The sequence below is a fragment of the Carettochelys insculpta genome, chromosome 19 (assembly GCF_033958435.1).
Source record: "Carettochelys insculpta isolate YL-2023 chromosome 19, ASM3395843v1, whole genome shotgun sequence".
Taxonomy (NCBI): domain Eukaryota; kingdom Metazoa; phylum Chordata; order Testudines; family Carettochelyidae; genus Carettochelys; species Carettochelys insculpta.
In genome coordinates, this window is record NC_134155.1 from 5,847,367 (window position 1) to 5,867,021 (window position 19,655).

Here is a 19,655-nt window from a genome sequence, read left to right on the forward strand (position 1 = left end):
GCAGGGAGGGGTGGGTTTGTGATTAAGATACTGGTATGGGGGAGAGGGGGGTTCAGCTGCTGCTCTTCCTGTGGGATGGAGACTAAGTCACCTGTGTGTAGGTTCCACATCTATAAAATAGAGAATAACACTGTTGCACAATAGTATTTTGAAGATAAGTAATATTTGTGATGTACTCAGATGCTACACTCATCAGAAGTCCCATAAGTGCCTAGTTTTTTACAATGAAGCTGTTACCTCAAAATTCAGTTGCTGATTGATGGAATGCTGTTAGGCCTAAAACACAGATCTTGTTAAACATTTGTACAAAGCCATATGTAGTGAATATGCACATAGTGTGTGTAGTAAACTACATGTATAGAATGATGATTAATTTATGAAAACAACTATTAGTCATTTTATCAGACGTACAATACAGAGGTTTGTTATGAGACGTGCTGAAGGTGTTTTAAAGTGAACCAAAAGTTAACCTACTACCCTTGTCCGTAAGGTGTATATAACCTATATTCTTATATCTATTTATGAATGTTCCCTCAATATAAATTGACATTCATATGAATATTAAATATTTTTCTCTATGTAGAGAGTGCCTAAAACCAACCCAAATATTGTGCTAATTAGCTTACTAACTTGAAAGAAAAATGGAGTAGAAATTGGTCAGTTTAATTTTTGTTTAAAGACTATCTGCTTCAAAGATAGTCAAGTTTAGAAAATAATTTAAAAAACTACATAAATCATGGAAAAATAAATCAGATTGTTCGAACATTGCAAGGAGTTAATCACTGAAGTAACAATTATAAAAACAAAACTCTATTTCTAATATGCCAATATCCCTTTAAATTCCCATATCCAGTGTTTGCAGACAACTTCTAAATTGTCTTAGAGACAATTGAATGGTTGGAGCATGTGCCCAAGTCTTGTTCTGATAGCAAGACTTGTACTACATCACAGACTGGCTTACTGCCCTGTGAAAGATACTTTAAAATGTGATTAATATAATGTTAATGACAGATTTATCATTGATGGCTCCTCAGCAGAATAAAAACTCTGCTGCTTCTCTGGATAAATTGGCTATGGTATGTGGAGTGTGGCAGGTGCAACACGTTTGGCATTTTGCCTTCCCCTGATTCACTAGTCTTTAATTATTGCTTTCCAGCCCTTGTATAGTACCATCAGTTGCTTCTGCACAAAGCTGATAATTGCTGTAAGTGATCTTGTGCATTTATATGGCAGCGTTAATCAGAAGATCTTAGAGCAGTGTACAAAGGTGGATGGTAATAGTCCCACTATAAAGACGAGTGACCTGAGGCCTTGAGAAGTGAAATGGCTTGCTAAGGTGAATCCAGAAAACTAAAGCAGTTAAAGTTTCTGTAAAGCAGGAGAGGGGCTGATGCCCGTCTGCTGCATGTTTTGATTTCATTATTTATGGTTAGGTTGTGTCATTAGAGCTGAGAGGAGAAGGAGGAACAAAAGAAAATACAAACCACCCTTTCTCTGTTTGAGCCATCAGGCCTTATACTTTCCCCCAAGAGAAGTGTATGTTCCACTCACATAGTAGTGATTATTCTGATTTAAGAAACAGTGTGGACAGGCTGCATGGAATGCCCCATCTAGTGTTTTATCTGGAATCTTAGTAGATGCGTTTTAGAGCTAGGAAGGTGAAGGAATTAAGGGGTGTATTGTCTCTGCCTAGATCCTCTTTGAAACCCTTTGCTGGGTTCCCTTGGCTGTTTGTGTTTGAATTGGAGCTAATCATGCTTGGTTTCAGGGCCTCCCACAACTTAGCTCTTGTCCTCCGAGCATGAGAGGGGACATTTTAGTTCTGCCTGACACTACAGAATTTTCTGTCCCATGGAATTTCTGGTTACCACTGCTACATCAATACGGTATGCTATCCTTGGCTGACACTATTACTAGCAAGTGGTCAGGCTGAGAGAAGTGGGGGGAAAGAGGCAGAAAAGAAGGATGATACTCTGAGGCTGCTGCTACACTACCATTGCCCCATCGGAGGGGACATGGTAATGAGGCAATTTGAAGCAAGCTAATGAGGCACTGACATGCATATTCAGTGCCTCGTTAGCATAATGGCGGCTGTGTGAACAAACTTCAAATTTCAGATGATAGTGAAGATGGGGAGAGCTTCGAAATAAGTACCCCACTTCAACATTCCCTTACTCCAATCTAGTTCTGTGGGAGTAAGGGAAAGTGGAAGCAAGGTGCTTATTTCGAAGCTGCCTCCATCTTCATTGCCAATCTGAAATTCAAAATGTGTTCTCATGGCTGTCGTTATGCTAATGAGGTGCTGAATATGCATATTAGCATCTCATTAGCCTACTTCGAATTGCCTCGTTACCATGCCCCCTCCGAGAGGACAATGGTAGTGTAGCAACAGCCTAAGGTTCTACCCAAAAACAGTGAGATGCCAGAATTAAGCACCGTTTGCAGCAGATTGTGCCCCTCTTCATAGAAGCATCCCTGCCCTTTCTTGTGTGTTTGGATCAGCAATGAAGTAAGAAGACTGGCATTTAAATTACCGTTATTAGGAGTCACAGAAGGGGGTAGTTCATCCCTTTCACAACGATTGTTAGTCCTCTGCAAACTCAGGCAGATGCTGCTGCGTCTGATTTAAACCTGGTTTGTATTTTGAACTTTGTTCTTTGCATCCAAAAGAAATAAACATTCAGTTTTTAAATAAAAATTTGGGTACTTAAGCAAAAGATGTCAGCCTCCAGATAAACTCCCTGTTCATAGAGATGCAGAGATTCAGTCCCATTTTGGCAGAATCTAAGATTACAGCTTTCACAGGTATACCAGAAAATGTGAAGGTTTGGTACTGTGTTAAATCAAAAGAGTATAGTATTGTTTTGCTGTGCATGGGGTGGGTGGTAGTAATTTACATTAACAAATGTTAGAGTTTTGAAACAGCAATCAGAAATCATATGGCGCTTTCAAAGTTTTATTACAAAGTAGCCTTAAAACTGACCAATTACCCAGCACAGTTCCAAAAAGAATTTAAGCCGTGGGAGGGGGACATCACTGACTAAAATATGTGCTTTCAAAAAAAAAAAACTTAAGGAATCTGACTATACATCCTGAGAATAAATTGGGACCCCAGTGCTACCCAATTGTGTAACGAAGCAGGACATACAATGCCAAAGCTGTCATGGTACAAATCTTTTCCATCACTGATGGGCACGGGAGAAATCTGAATTACAAGCCTTTTTGCTGGCTGGATTCTCATTATTCTACTTTGACTTGATGGGTGAAATGAATCCAGACAGAAAAATGAAGAGGCAAAAAGACTGAAGTTATGCACACAGTGAGGATGATTTCGTGACTGATAGTTAAGTAGATGGTGCTTTCTTTCCAAAAAGCAGTGACTGGCTAGGTGTGGCATAAACAAATTGTTTGCTGCTCCATGTTTCAAGTTTTTAATGTAACCGCTGTCGGCATCCCATTGGGTTAGATGGTATACATACACATGGTGAGGCATGATCTCAGCTCCAAAGAGCATCTGACTAAACAAGATTGAAAACTGATCATAATAATTTTTTTTCTAGGCCTAGACCGGGAGTCCACAACCAAAAGAGCAAGAAAAACTTTTTTTTTTTAAATAATTTGGTAAAAAAACTCAAGAATTCAAGAGCTGCAATGCATGCGAATGAGACAGTCCCTAATAAATAACACCAACCGTATTTTTTGTAACCCCTATTTTAAAAACAGCACACGGGCATCCCAGAATGCACCTCACATATTAAAGAGGGAGTTATCCATCATTTGCTATTTGGATATTAATTGTTCATTGTTGGGCATTGAAATATCAAAAAATAAGCAGGAGGGTGGTTTTTTTTTAAATTTTGCAATTATAGGTCGGGAGCTGCAAAGAAGCCCTTAAAGAGTAGCATGTGGCTCTGGAGCCATGAGTTGCAGACTCCTGGCCTAGACAGATCCATGGCCTGATTTCCCCATCCTGGGCACTGAATAGCTCTGGTTTCCACTTCTTTTTGGCAGATGTTCAACGGGACCGAGCATCTAGCACTATCTGGTGCTCAAGGTCACGAAGAAAAACAATGGGGCAGTTGGGGATTGAATGGAGATTTTGAGTCTCAGTGCATTCCCCATGAAACATCCTTGCTCTTTTAAGCAGCAGTGCACTAATCAGTGCCAAAATAGCTTCCAGCCTGTGGCTACCCAACCTAAAAATCCATGATGAGTGAGTGACCTCAAGCAATTGAATGGAACCATAAGCAGGAGCCTGGTGGCTACAGTCCATGACCTTGATGAAACAAAGAGCCCTTCGGAGTTGGATTTCCTGCACTGGAATTACACCCAGGAGAAGGGACATCAGTATCTCCTTGATATATTCATGAGTGAAGATACCCAAGAAGGGAGTCTCTCGTTTCCAAACAGGCTGGTTTTTTAAAATACCCTGTATCCAAGCATTCCTTGTCGTATAAGGTACTTAATTGATACATATTTCTCTTTATCAGCAGCCTCTAAAAATGTTTTCCTAGTGTACAGTGTTTTCGTTCTCAGAATGAAAACAGTTGGGTGACCCTTGAACTGCAGTGGATGTGAGTTAGTTTTATAGGCTCTTATTTTCAGCCATTGTGTGCGGACTGCTCCAAGAATCAGGATTCTCTAGCGTATGACTACAGTAGACTTGCATATTTGGCAGCCCGCGGACCAGGAAGTTGCTGGATATTCAAATATTCTGGATGACAGAGAGGCATACCTAACAATGCATAACACTAAAGAAAAACAAGATTAAATATTAAGACACAAACAAATGTATGCAGAGTACTTTATTTCCCAACAGCAGTATTGTACGCTGTAAACTTATACTTTATTTATTTGTATTTACTTTCACTATCCTCTACTTATGGGAAGTGTCACTAAAATGTACTTATGGTTCAAATGCTGGTTATTTGAGAGTTCCGGGTGGTAGAATGCCAGATATGAAAGATTTTACTATAGAAGAATGCAAGTGCTTGGGATGAACTCTCATTTTCCTGTCCTTAAGTTGACTGTATTTCCTTCATGGATGAGCAGTCTCATGAGAAAAGCTGCCATAGGGGCTGGTTATGTATGGAGGCATGAGTGAATACTGGATAAACATCAGAGTCTTCTCAGCAAAACATCTGTCATGTTTTAGCCCCCACAGAGAGCTATACTATTACACAGTATGCCCCTAAAAATGGACACATGCATGTAAAACACGCAAAGTTCCAGCAAATATCTCATTGATGGTTTGCAGGATTACAGTCCAGGATCCCATCTGACATCTTTTCCACCCTCTGATTACACTCATCCCTTGTTAAACGAGTACTTTATTTACGAGTACTCACTTAAATGAGGGATGCATTTGCCTACCTTAGTTCACTCTACGAGTGAACTCCCCCCATTAATACGAGCCCCCTCCCTGTGGCTCCAACCCCCTAGTCTGACACCACCACCCCACCCCGCCAGTCCTACAGCCCCAGTCTGCTGCAGCCAGACCACCTGCTGGCCCTGCAACCTGATCACCCCTGCTCCTCCACGGCCCCACAGCACCAAACCATGGCAGCCTGACTCCCCTGCCAGCCCTGTGGCTACACGCCCCCCACCACTTCACCCTTCCCTGCAGCCCCAAACTGCGGCAGCCAGACCCCCTTACCGGCCGGCAGCCAGATCCCTCTGCCACCTGACACACGTGGCCCCACCACGTGACCCCCCCAGTGGCCCTGCAGCCCCAAACAGCAGCACCCAGACCCCCACCCCCAACCCCCTGATCCCTGTAGCCTGTCCCCGCCATCCCTAAACTGCGGCAGCCTGACCCCCCATAACTCACCACCAGGTGTTAATCCTCCCTCCCACTCACAGCCCCAAACTGCGCTCAGCCTTTAACCCTTTCCAACCCAAGGTTCACTCACCTTTCAAAAGCAGCACTACCTGCTGCCACTCCTTATCCAAGTTAGGAGCCCTAGGAACCTATCAGAGACTTTTACATGTAATTTAATAGAAACTTAGTGTCCCTCTTACGAGTGTCTGCCTACAAGCAGAAAGTTGGGAACCAGTTGCGCTCATGTAGTGAGGGATGAGTGTATTTAAATGCCAGTCTCAAATTCCAGCACCACTGACTTCAGTGTGCCTATTCTAGGAATGACTCTAAAATGTTGGATAGTGGCTATGTCTACACGAGCCCCAAACTTCGCAATGGCCACGCAAATGGCCATTTCGAAGTTTACTAATGAAGCGCTGAAATGCATATTCAGCGCTTCATTAGCATGCGGGCGGTTGCGGCACTTTGAAATTGACGTGCCTCGCCGCCGCGCGTCTCATCCCGACGGGGCTCCTTTTTGAAAGGACCCTGCCTACTTCGAAGTCCCCTTATTCCCATCAGCTCATGGGGATGAGACGCGCGGCGGCGAGGCGCGTCAATTTCGAAGTGCCGCGGCTGCCCGCATGCTAATGAAGCGCTGAATATGCATTTCAGCGCTTCATTAGTAAACTTTGAAATGGCCATTTGTGTGGCCATTGCGAAGTTTGGGGCTCACGTAGACATGGGCAGTGTCTCTGGTGCTATGGCATCGGCTTAGTAGAGTGGACGCTGACCATTCTGTGTGTACCTCTCTCACTGTATTTGTACTTCTGTTGTCAAAATAATAAAGGCTTTTTGTTATAAAAGGGTGTAAATGGAATGGAGACCAACCAATAGTAGAGACAGCAAATGCCACCTGCACAGAAGATGAGTAGTGCTAGACTGTGTTGTTATCGGCATAGCCTGGCCTTGTGACTTTGCCTTTGTCTGGCATTCAGAGCTGTCCAGCGGGATTGTGGGGTGGGGGACGAGAAGGGGTTCAGTTGTCCCCAGCCCCTTTGAAACACTGCAGCAGCGCTGTTCCAGCTGCCCGCAGCAGTCAGGGATTGGGGGACAGGCCCAGTGCTGCTGCTTCCATTTAAATGAGTGAGATGGTGGCATGATGCATTAACTATATTTGATTCATTACCACCCAGCTGTGCTTCTGCCTGCCGCAGAAGAAAAGAATGCAGTACCTTGGAGGTGGAAGTTTGTATATTGAGAACATAAGTATCAGAGGGGTAGCAGGGTCGGTCTGTAGCCACAAACAATGAGAAGTCCTGGGGTACCTTTATAGACCAACTGATTTATTGGAGCATAAGCTTTTGTGGGCAAAGGCCCACTTTGTCAGATGCACGTACATTGAGACCATAGTCTACTGTTCCACACATTTTGAGATGACATTTTAGCAGAACTACACTGCAAACTAAAACCAGCAGCACCAAATCTCTGAGCCCAAGCCAACTGACTTGGATTCACAGGGTTTGGGCTGTGGGAGTAGATATAGCAGAGTAGACAGCCTGACTTGGGTTAGAGCCCAGGAACGAAAACCCTCCACTCCCTCGCTAGATTTCAGAGCCCAGCCTCCAACCTCGACAGGAACAGCTACAATGCAGTTTTTCGAGTAGCAGCAGTGGTGTATTTTAAGCCTGTGTGTGTGTAAATATATGAAGTTAGCCACACCTACTTGTATACTCAGCATTATCTGAAGCATTTAAAGTCCATTTTGCAGTCCTAGCAGATTATCAGAGTTTTTGTGCACAAACAGTAATTGTTCTCTCTTGTATTCAGCAGCAATATTGAGACTATAGGACTGCCACCCGGACTTTCTGCCCCTAGCTCGGCTATAGTCTCCCTTAACCTCTGTTACTGTTTCTGCACCTGTGGAACAGAGATTTTACCTACTCCCTGTGGGCATGTTGTGAGAGACAAGTTATAAACATTAACATGCTTTTGTAGTGGAAAAGAATAAGTGCTTTGTTCCTTCCCCTCTCCCTCTAGACTAATTCCATTTCATGGTCTCCTCCTCTCACAAGGCATGGCTGCTCTCTTAGCACCTGTAGCTACTCAAACCTAGCACTGTTGATACTCAACTCAGTTTTCTTGCTTGAGGTGGGTCCTTTCAGCTCGCACTGAAGTGGTTTAGCTGCCTGGCTGAGTGATGAAAACCTTAACCTCTTCTGGGGTAGCACAAGTCAAAAGTCTTGTTTCTTTTCTCTGTTCTTCCAGGGAGACTTTTCTTCAGCCCATCCTCTTCGTCCTGTTCCTAGGACCCCTTTTTGGAATCGAGCACTTAGCATGCTTCCCTTAGGGTGCTGAGCTTGCCTTCTCCCTATGCCTCCATTTTGCTAATTGAACTTTGTCTACCCTCTTGTAAGACCTATTAACTACAACCTGACCCTTGTAAGCCAACTCCTCTCAAGTTAGGAAGCTGATAATTATGACATGGGTAGGTTTGGGCCAGTCTCCCCTTAAAGATGCCTGTGTTACACCCCATTCTAATGGTGGTTCTAAATGTGCCATTGCTCAATGACTCTAGAGAGAAAGAGTAGGCAAGTAACAGGGGAGATCATCACGACCATTTCCTCTAGGTTTTGTCTAGACAACAATTATGCATCCTTTTGTTTGACACACCCCACTGGCAGCTTCTTTTTTTGTCTTCCTAGTGCTGCAGTACAAAGCCAGTGCTGCTGTGTTCAGGCACAGTCAGAAATGAGACTTGAATTGGCTTCAGGGTGCATATTGGAGGGAGAGGCACAAAACAGCCCTTTAGTACTTCCCTTTGGCAGGAATATTGGGGAATATAAAAGAGAATGTTACAGTCTCTCTTTTACATGCATGATTTTCAAAGCGATCGGGAAGAGAAGCCAGACAGCGTCTGTATAAACCTTGGAAATAAGGTAAAGCACTTGCCAGTCTTTTCCTCTCTCTTTCCTCTGGCTGGTCTTTTCATTGTAATCTGTTCCTTTCAAACAGGTTTGGTTCTTTGCCTTGGAATCCAACTGCATTTGGCCCAAGTCAGAGCACAGTTTATTTTCTGTCCTCGGAGGGCAAGGTGCATGGCTCACACATTCTGGACTCCAAGATCTGTTAGGAATTAGTGTCAAATACTCAATCAGGAGTTCGGAATGTTGGGGTGGTTCTTTCATCTTATGATCAGGAATTCTGGCACTCGGTGAATTCAGGAAAGTTGGAAGGTGTTGCACTTGATTACATCAAAAGGATAGGGAGCAAAGAACAGATTCCCTTATATCTGGAGTGGGAAACCCCCAACCTGCAGTCCAGATCTACACCGTAGTTTGTCTGGATCTGGCTCCTAAGACGTGGGGCTCCCCTCCCCAGCATCTGGCCCATGACGAGAAATGCAGGTGGGGAGCCTTGAGACTCATGGGCTGGCTCCAGATGGTGGGTTCTGCCAGGGAGCAGGAAGCAGCTCTATGTGGTGCCACTGGTGCTCCCTCTCTCCCTGGCTGGGGGAACACGGTGTGGGAAATCGCTCATGGTCGGGTTTCCAAGCTGATCCCATTGTCTGGATTTTGACCAATAGGAGCAGAAGAGGTCCTGGGAGAGGCAGGGAACACAGAGCCACAGGAAGTGTCTCTTTCCCAGATCACTCCCCTCATGCCAACCCTCGTATCCTATTCCCCTCCTGCCCAGCTCTCCCAGCCCTGGTCTGCTCCTACACCCTCCCTTGCTCCTTCACCTTCTGTCTTGGCCAGACTGTACACCCACCATCTTTCATGCCCCCTCCCCCTTGGCCAGACACCCCAGCCCACTTCTGTACCTTCCCTGACTGCTAGACCTTCAACCCTCTGTCCTCTCCTGCACCCTTCCACATACCTCCACCTTCAGCCCACTTCTGCACCCTCCCTTCTGGACAGACCTCCACTCCCAGCCAGCTCCTGCACCCGATCTCCCACCCGGATGCCCACCCTTGACCCCATCCCTATCCCACCCTCTAGCACCCCATCCTGCACACTGAGACCCTCATTTTGGCCTCACCCCAGAGCCTGGAGGAGGGGGCCTCACAAAATCTACGAACCCTGGCGCCCCCAAAAGAGAGAGTCTGGCCTGTGGGGAGCCCTCAAGTTTGCTCCTCTCTGCTTCCTGTTCCCCCTCCCCTGCTGTGGGGCTGGAGTGCCAGGGGAGTGAGGAATCTCTGTTGGGGTCCCATCAGTGAGGGTTATGGGGTTCTTTTTGCAGGGGGGAGGTTTGTCTCTCACTTGCGAAGCCCCCAAATAGATTTTCAGTAGATCAGTGGCCCCAAAAAAGATTTCCCTCCCCGCCCTATATGTTTAACTGTCTTGTTTGTGTCATCTTAATCTTGAATTCAGGTTCGAGCATATAAGCCCCCAATCACTTTTCAATGTTAAAGGAAAACTCTGCTTTTCAACCCAGCCCAGTCGCCGTCTGGAAAGTTCTTGTGTCTGCGTGCATGCCTCTTGTTTCTCTGATTTGTTAGAAAAGACAGGCCTCGTTGACTGCTGAAATTCAGGGATGTGACTCTGCATCTAGCACTGAGAAATCATGTGGTCTGCACAGCCACTGGCACTACAGCCCTGTGCAGTTATAGAATTTGGATCCACAGCCATTTGCAATCCACAGACGTGCCCCACGAATGATGCAGATACCTTGGGATTTGCAGGGATCCCACTCCCGGTGAAGCTAAGGGAAAGAGTCCCATTGATTTTAGTGGGAGCTGGATCAGGCCTTATGGGATTTGAAAGCTTCTTTTCTGTGTCAGGATCAGTGTGAGAATTGTCCTTTTACTTTTAATGTGAAAGGACTGATTGGATTAGTTCATCAGTTCACTAATAGCAAAGAATTTTTTTTTATTTCCAGATGTGCACAAAACTGCTTGGGAGAGGGTGTTCTAGATTTGATTTTTAACACATAGGGAGGAAACGGTTGAGAATTTGAAAGAGGAATCCAGCTTGGGTGAAAGTGGACATGAAATGGTAGAGCTCATGGTTCTAAAGAGTGGTAGGAGGGAGAACAGCAAAATAAAGGCAGTGGATTTCAAGAAGGCAAACTTTAGTGCACTCAGGGAATTGGTAAGTAAGATCCCCCCAAGGAACCTGGGGGGAAGATTAAGAGGAAAGTCTTCAATCTGTACTTCCGGGAAGATCGATCCAGTTAGGGTCGATTTTCCAGAGTTCGATTTCATGTGTCAGGTGGAAAGGTACGAAATCGATCTGTCGGATCAGCAGTTAACTCCTATACTCATTGCTATGGTGAGAACAGTCAGGTAAGTCGATTTCAGATATGTCAATTCTAGCTGTGACAATCGGAGATAGTTGACAGTTTTTTAAAAGATGTTATTTAGGGTGCAAGAGCAATCACTGTTCCACTAAGTAGAAAAGTTATCAAGTATGGCGAGAGGCCAACCTGGTTTAGCCAGGAGATTTTGAATGATCTAAAAATCAAAGAGGAGCCTACAACACATGGAAACTAGGAAATTAACTCAAGTATAGGCAATGTGTGGGGATGCACAGGAGGCCACGTGCAACCCCGCCATGTGCGTGCCCCCTTACACTCACCATGAGCACCCTGCTGCTTCCAGTGAGTACAGGGGCAATACCCCCCACCTTCCGCTCAGCACTGGTGGGAGGGGTGAAGCAGCAGTGTGGCACTTCTGCAGGAAGAGGTGGGTGGGGGTGGAGCAAAGGTAGGGAGGTGGGTCAGGGAGGAGAAAGGTGAGGCCTGGGCGGAGCAGGGTGGGAGGACAGGGCCATGGGAACGGATGGCGTAGAGGCAAGAAGGGAAGGTGGGGCAGTGCAGTGCCCCCCCCATGCAGTCTCCAAGAACATGGGGGCGAAATTAGAAAGGCAAAGACAAAAGTCGCTCAAACTAGCTAGACACACGAAAAGTAACAAGAAAACAGTCTACAAACATACTAGAAGCAAGTGAAAGACCAAGGACAGGATGGGCCCATTACTCGGTGACGATAGAAGATGTGGACGTGGCAGATGTACACAATGACTTCTTTGTTTTGGTTTTCACCAAGAAGGCTGGTGATGATTTGATGCCTAGCATAGTGAGTGCTGGAGAAAATGAAATTAGAATAGGAAAATAAGAAAAGAACAAGTTTAAAAATTACATAGACAAGCTAGATTTCTTCAAGTCACCAGGGCCTGATGAAATCCATCCCAAAATACCGAAGGAGCTGATATAGGAGATAAGTGAAAAATCATGAAAGATGGGAAAGATTCTAGAAGAATGGAAAAGGGCGAATGAAGTGCCCATCTATAAAAAGAGAAATAAGAACAACCCAGGATACTACGTACCAGTCAGCTTAACTTCTGTACCAGGAAAGATAATGGAGCAAAGAGTTAAGGAGTCCATTTGCAAACAACTGGAAAATAAGAAGGTGATAAGTAATGGTATAGATTTGTCAAGAACAAATCATGTCAAACCAACCTGATAGGGACAAACTGTAGTTGTGGTACACTTAGACTTTACTAAAGCATTTAATACACTCTGGCTTTCTCTTATACAGACCTTCTTATAAATGAACTAGGAAAATAAAACCTTGATGAACAACAAGATACAGACTAACACGGCTACCTCTCTGATACTTAAAACCTTGATAGAGCTTCTGTAAGGTGGCTAATTGGATAACCCTTTTCAGTGAGTAGTTATCAATGGTTCACAATCACGCTGGAAGAGTGTAACAAGTGGGGTTCCACATGGATCAGTTTTGAGGCTGGTTCTATTCAAAATCTTAATTAATGTTTTAGATATTGGCATGGAGAGTACACTTAGTAAGTTTTCAGGTGCTACCACGGTGGCAGAGGTTGCAAGTGCTTTTGAAGATGAGAATATAATTCAAAATGATATGTACTCAGTGGAGAAATACTCCATTGTTGACTCTTGCAACATGGTGCACTTAGCATACATCGATAAGGTTTTTAGAACTTCTCTTGCATAGTTATTGGATGCATGTGGTATTTATTTACTATAAGGGTTGCAGGTAAAATGCTTTGGTTTTAGGTGCTGGCAGTGGTAAGGAAGTTATGGTTAATGCTTTTTTTTTTTTTTTTTTTTTCCCCAGAAGAGCCCAAGTCACTTAGGTACTTAAGGCCTGTTTTCAGCAGTTACGTAGGTGTCTAAACAAAAAGCAGTCAAGTAGCACTTTAAAGACTAGCAAAATGGTTTATTAGGTGAGCTTTCGTGGGACAGACCCACTTCTTCAGACCATAGCCAGACCAGAACAGACTCAATGTTTAAGGCACAGAGAACCAAAAACAGTAAGCAAGGAGGACAAATCAGAAAAAGATAATCAAGGTGAGCAAATCAGAGAGTGGAGGGGTGAGGGGGGAAGGTCAAGAATTAGATTGAGCCAAGTATGCAGACGAGCCGCTATGGTGACTCAGAAAGTTCCCATCATGATTTAAACCATGTGTTAATGTGGTGAATTTGAATATAGAAGCCAGCTCGGCTGCTTCCCTTTCCAGGACGGTGCGATAATTCTTCTTCAGTAACACACATACCTTTAGGTCACTGACAGAATGCCCCATTCCATTAAAATGTTGACTGACTGGTTTGTGGATCTGGAGTGTTTTGATGTCTGTTTTGTGCCCATTGACCCTTTGTCTAAGGGAGTTAGAAGTCTGTCCAATATACAAAGCACCTGGGCATTGTTGGCACATGATAGCATATATGATGTTAGTAGAGGAGCATGAGAAAGTGCCCGTGATTCTGAGAGTAACCTGGTTAGGTCCAGTGATGGTATTTCCAGAGAAGATATGTGGACAAAGCTGGCAACGGGCTTTGTTGCTGGGAAAGGTTCCAGGACTGGTGTTCCTGGGGTATAAGTGCTCTGAAAATAGATTCCTAAATCATATAGGCACACTGTAGATTTTAACTATGCTTCTGAACGTGGGCCCAAGCAGGGCTGCCTAGCAATCGATGATTATGGTGATTGGCATTGTGGGCTGTAAACATTTAATTGGCTTCTCAGTTTCCCTCTAAGGGAATTGCCCCATTGATCTGAGTGCTTTATCATCTCAACAACATTAAGCAGAGCTATAAAGAGCATCAGAGACCACCCAAGCTAAGTCCCTGCCTCTGTTTTACATCATACTTGCTTAAGCCTCTACCTTTGCTTTCTGAATGGCTGCATGATTTCTGTACGTGGTGTTCAGACAATTCACACCTTTTTGCCAGCGTGAGAGAAAGATGCAGCTGCCCAGAACAGTCCAGATCCAGCAGCTCTCTGCACCTCCCATCCCTAGCATGTTTGGTTATTAATGCAGCACAGCACATTGGAACGATGGCTGAACTGGCTTAATATACCACAGTGCTGAGCCACTGAAATAGCTCAGCTGAATAAATCCAGCGTGGGTCACCAAGCTGACCTGGAAGATAATCAGCTATGCTCCAGGGGAGTTTCTACTGCCCGTGTAGAGACCATCTCTTGTTCTGCTTTGTTGGGTTCACTCAGGAATTTGCATTAAAAGTCAGCTTATTGTGAGACATAACTAAATAAAGCTAGCCCACAACATGCAAATTCAAGAGGAGAACAACAAAATCACATGTTTGATGGAAAGGAAAAATACTCTTGGGAGGAGCCAGCCAAAGCCTGTGGTTAATTTATAAAACACAGATGTCATTTGGGCTGGCAGGGCAAATGACTGCTCCGTTTATAAGGTATGTTCTTTCCACCATCTAGAGATGCAAAGGAACTATTTTATGCACTGTGTAACGAACAGATGTAGGAGTTGCTGAAGGATCTTGTGCTCTGTGCTGGTTACATTAAATAGATTGAATAGTGGAACATGTTTTCACAGTGGTTAGTCACATGCCTAACGATTGCCCTTTCGCTTAGACGTAACCACTACTGATGTGTCAGGGGCAAGGCCCTAGAGTAGTATCTTGCACTTAGAGAGTGGCTTCCATCTTTGGAACGTACAATATGGGCAAGGTGGGTACGTTTTATTAATTCTCCATTTACAAATGGGGAAACTAGGATAGTCATAGAAGAATGACGTAGTGCAGGGGGCAACCCACAGCTCTTGAGGCACATGCAGCTCTTTGCGCAATGAAATGCAGCTCCTGCTTGGAGCTGTTTGCCCAGACTGCTTATCACCACTCTGCACACTGCCCCAAGTTCTGGAGGGAGAAGTGCATGGCAGCAGCTCCAGGGAGCCCCAGGCATAACAGGCATTAGGTTAGAGCTGGGGGCGTGGGGGTGGATGCCTGGCTCTGAGGGAGGGGAGAGGGATTGGGTTAGAGGGGGGGGGCTGGAGGTCCCTGGCTTTTGAGAGCGGTGGAGGATTTGGTTAAAGTGGGTAGCTGGGGGTGTCTGACTCTGGGGGAGAAGAGGAGGGTTAGGTTAGAGTAGGGGGTCTGGGAGTGTCTGGCTCTGGGTGAGGAGGAGGGCATTGAGCCATGTATTAGATAAAACTAAATGTATAATATGTGGCTCTTTGCACTCTCTCCGTAACTTTTTTGGTTCTTCGTCTCTAACTGGTTGGCCTCTCCGCTGTAGTGGGTAAAGCATTAGCCTAGTGTTTGGGAAACGTAGGTTTAATCCCCTGCTGTCCCACAAGCTTCCTGTGTGAAGTTAGGCAAGTCAGTCAGTCTCATGGAGTCTCCGTGCCTCATCTGTAAAACTTGTATAATAGCACTGCCATACCTCAGAGAGGGGTTTTTGAAGATAAACACATTGTGAGGTGCTTAGATACTGTGGTAATGGGGGTCTGATAATGCCTTTAGGTGGAAATAAATGCAGGGAGAAGCTAGTTGACCAAGACCTGACAGAACCAGGAATAGAACCGAGTCCTCCTTCCAGTGGACTTCTAATTCTGTGGTGGCCAACCAGTTCTGAAGCAGTAGCTGCTGCAGTGGTTAGCTGCACTATTCTGAAAATATCTTTATTGTTCAAGCCAACTAGCCACACTCAGCCTGACAGATAGCCACATGTGGCTGCAGGCTAGCGTGCACAATTAGACGCACAATTAGAATTCTTCCATAAACCCTATGCTCTAACAATAGGCCGTTATCTACCATTGTTGGATGTCTCCTTCCCGGGGAGTATCTATATGTTGGGTTTGTCTGTCTTGTGTGAATTTAAGCTATTAGCTATGTTATTTATTGTTTCATTTCTAAACGTAGGTCCGTGTGAATCCACCACTTGCCTGTACCAGAATCTCTCCTTCCAGTGTGTGGAGCCTGCCCCACACCCGTCATCTGCCAAACCACGGCCTTTACCTGTGTCTTCCGCTGTTTCCCGTGCGACCCTTCTTGCGGGAGCGCCTCCTGGGCTACCCCAGAGTTCACACAGCATTCAGTGGCTCCAATGGTGAAGATGACAAGGTCCAAGACTTTCCAGGCATATCTGCCTTCATGCCACAGAACCTATAGCTGCATTCACTGCAGGGCTCATCTTGCCAATCATGATGAACTCATTTCCAAGGTATGTGCAAGAACCTCACCCTGCAGATTTTCAGGGTGAGCCTCCCCAGGGAGAAGACACCTCTAATGTTATCTGAGAAATGTCCTGGGATTGCAGCCCAATTAAGCACCTTTCTCACTGCTTGCGGAGATGTCCGGATTATGGGCATTGCAGTTTGGGCTTTGAAAATGGATCTCACTGTGATGGCTCTTACAACTTGTTCTGTCTTTTTACTTTCATGTAATCAATAAACTAGCTTTATGGCACAGGTTCTCAAACTCTGGCCGCTGGAGCACTTGCTGGTGATCTGTGGGGAGCTCATGTTTCATCCCATGACAGTAGCTCTCCTCCCTTTTCTTTCTTGCTGCAAAACTGGATTAAAAGATGGCTAGAAGTACATCAATACTCTTCCTGATACTACTTTCCATGTAAGCATTTGCTGAAGTGCCCAGAGGGAGGTTGTGAATTGAGGTGGAGCTGTCCACGAGGTGGCCTGGGAAATGTTTGGGTGGTCTTGGCTTTAAAGGAACTTCACAGTGGCTTGTTTTGAAATTTGAGGTAGCATCTCAAAGACTTGCTGAATTGGTGCTCAAATCGCCATAACTTTATAGGCCTGTTAGCAAGGTACCAAGGGAGCATGACTGTTAGAAGTGGAAATGGAAAAGCAATGGGATGTAACCAGGTGGCTCTGGGGCATTGCTTCGTATGCTCTGATCTGTGAATCACCCTGGTGAAGGGTCCTGACAGCTGAGTTTTTAAAAAGTTTAAAAGCCAAACAATAGGAGATAGGGGTGCATGATGGGGTGATTGATTTCTAAAGAGAAGAAATTGCTGCCAGCGATAAGCAGAGTGGTGATGGGCACATTGTGTCTTGCTGGGGTCAGGTGTCAAGTTTCCAGGTCTTGGCTGCCATCCATAGAGTTTATTCAGCTCATAAAGTTTGGTTTCAGAAAAACCAGACACACCACCAGATTTATTAGCTGAGGTGGGAGGAAATTGCAGTGTGAGTTCTCAGCAGGTCCTTAAAATTGGCTCAGCCACTTGGAACAACACAGCCTTGAGAAAGTGGTAAACCTAGATCTCCTGATGTGGGGATGCATTGTTTGCTACGTTTAGAGTGCCTGAAAGCGCATGGTGCCCTCTTGTCAGCCATGTGCACAGAAAAGGTTAGGCTGCATTAACTTGCAGTGAGTGGGTTAGTCCCTGGCTTGTCAAAATGCTTGACAGCCATTGAAGTCTGTCTGGGCTCTGTTTGATGCTCATGTAGGCACAGCTGTAAAAAGTGCCTCCTTCCTTCTTGAGACAGGCTAGTTGCAGGTTCTCCTCCCCCATTCAGCTGGATGTTCAGTGGGCCATCTGTGATGCTCCATGCACCTGTGGCATGATCTCCCTGTGAGGGACGTGAAAGGTTAACCCATATGGGCTAGAGCAGTCCCTGGCCTCCATGTGGGGTGGCGGGGGCACTTCAGCCATGCCAGAGTAGCCCTGTCCACACCAGCCCTGCAGGGAAGAGGCAGCTGGGGAGGCTGCTTCAGCCCAGGTGGGCTGGAGTTGACCCCCTGTTATGGATAGGAGCTGCTCCGGTCACGCTGCAGTGCCCCTTCCTGTGGCTTGCTGGGTCTGGGGCTATTTCAGCCCAGCTGGAGCCCCCAGTCTCACAGTGCATATGGGAGCTGCTCTGGCCAGGCAAGAGCACCCCTGTCTATGGCACTCCCGGGCTGGGCGGCTGTGGGCAGAGGCCACTCAGGCTGCACTGGGGTGCCCCCCACACCTGTGGCAGTGCCATGGGCAGACATGCTCCATCCAGGCCAGAGCAGCCCCAGTCTCCAGCATGCTGAAAGCAGGGGCACTCCAGCCCAGCTGGACTGGAATGGCCTTTCCCGCTGTCTCCCCACCCCCTCAACCCATTTACTCAGGTAACTGGTTAAAGACTAGGTTTAACTGGTTAGCCAATTAAACAGGATTTTACGTTCATGCTCCCCTGCTGGATGACAGTAACATAAAGTTGAAGAGAGGTAGCCGTGTTAGTCTATATCCAAACAAAACAAAAAAGCAGTCCTGTAGCACTTTAAAGACTAACAAAATAATTTATTAAGTGATGAGCTTTCGTGGGGCAGACCCATGTCTCCAGTTCTGGGCTCTGTCTCCAGATCTGAAGAAGTGGGTCTACCCCACAAAAGTTCATCACCTAATAAATTATTTTGTTAGTCTTTAAAGAGCTACATGACTGCTGTTTTGTTCTGTAACGTAAAGGATGTTCATATATGAGCATTCCACCATGGACACAGTCTTTCTAATCCGTAACAGCCAGCCTCACCTTCAGCAGCTGCCAGCCGATGATTGCATTGCTCTCCTCACTAGAAAGGTCTTTCCAGGGTAGTCTGGAGGGCTCCTCTCACTCCACGACCATGATGACCTTCCTCAGTAGAGAGATCTTTGGGGACCATAAAGTAACTGCTTCTAGGGGGGAAGCCTTTGCAGAAGACTGGTCTGCTCAGCCAGCATCTATAGTGCACCTTGCCAAAGGGAATTAGAATGGCCAAAAGCCGCTTGGCCCACGATCAAGAGTATAAAACTTACTTTGTCACGTCAGCCTCCCCAAAGGTACACTTAAACACAGCGAGGAGGAGAAGAAAGGAGGGCAAGGGGGCAAAGGCAAGATGGGAAAGTGAAGGGCAAAAATGCAAAGCCCTCATGGCTACAAGAGTAAAGGGGAGAAAATGTAGGCCTTGACAGCCTGTTGTAACATATCGTTGAATCTTGCGGAGAATATTGGATGCTGCGGCAGTGAATGCTATTACAAAGTAAAAGAATAGATCGTGGATGTCTCTGAGGAGCCCTGGCAACTTGTCTCTGAGGGCCACCATCACAGCTTCTGAAATACGAATATATGCAGCTTTGTCTAATGTCTAGAGCACAGGACGAGACATCAGGAATTCCAGGTTCTATCCCAGCTCTATTCCCGTGTGAAGTGAGGGAAATCACTTATTCTTAGTACTTGCATTTTCCATATGTTATGTGTGGGTAGTACTGTCTTAACACACATGGATTCTCTGTGGATAAATCATTAGAAATGCTAAGTATTATAAATAAACTTGCTGCGATAAATATTATGCTGGGATTATCTTCCTTGTCATGTTAATTCCCCCCAACCTCTGTCCTGTACAACCCACATTTTTTTTTTCTGATGCCTAAAGTACTGCAGGGTCTCTGTCTTTTTCCCCCATTTTGTCCTTACCTAACAGGCCACATTTTAAGGCTGTTGCAAAAATTTAAAATGCATCTTTTGGGAGAAGAGGGTGGAGACTCAGACAGCATTTTATTTCTAACACAAGTATGTAGGGGCAAAATTAGGAAAGGCAAGGCACAGAACGGTATCAAACTGGCTATCAAAGAGTAGCAAGAAAACATTCTGTG

General features: G+C 45.5%; 1 protein-coding gene across 3 annotated transcripts in view; it reads left to right on the plus strand.

Annotated features, from left to right (window-relative positions):
- YPEL2 (yippee like 2) overlaps positions 1-19,655 on the plus strand; it is a 69,069-nt gene that overhangs the window by 7,501 nt on the left and 41,913 nt on the right. For 2 of the 3 annotated variants that reach the window (XM_075013949.1, XM_075013952.1), the window contains exon 2: positions 15,959-16,259. In XM_075013949.1, coding sequence (XP_074870050.1) covers positions 16,143-16,259 — 117 coding nt within the window. In that variant the 5' untranslated portion in view covers positions 15,959-16,142. Of the gene's footprint in view, positions 1-4,011; positions 4,459-15,958; positions 16,260-19,655 lie in introns of all 3 variants that reach the window. The other variant, XM_075013950.1, reaches the window with a different exon arrangement.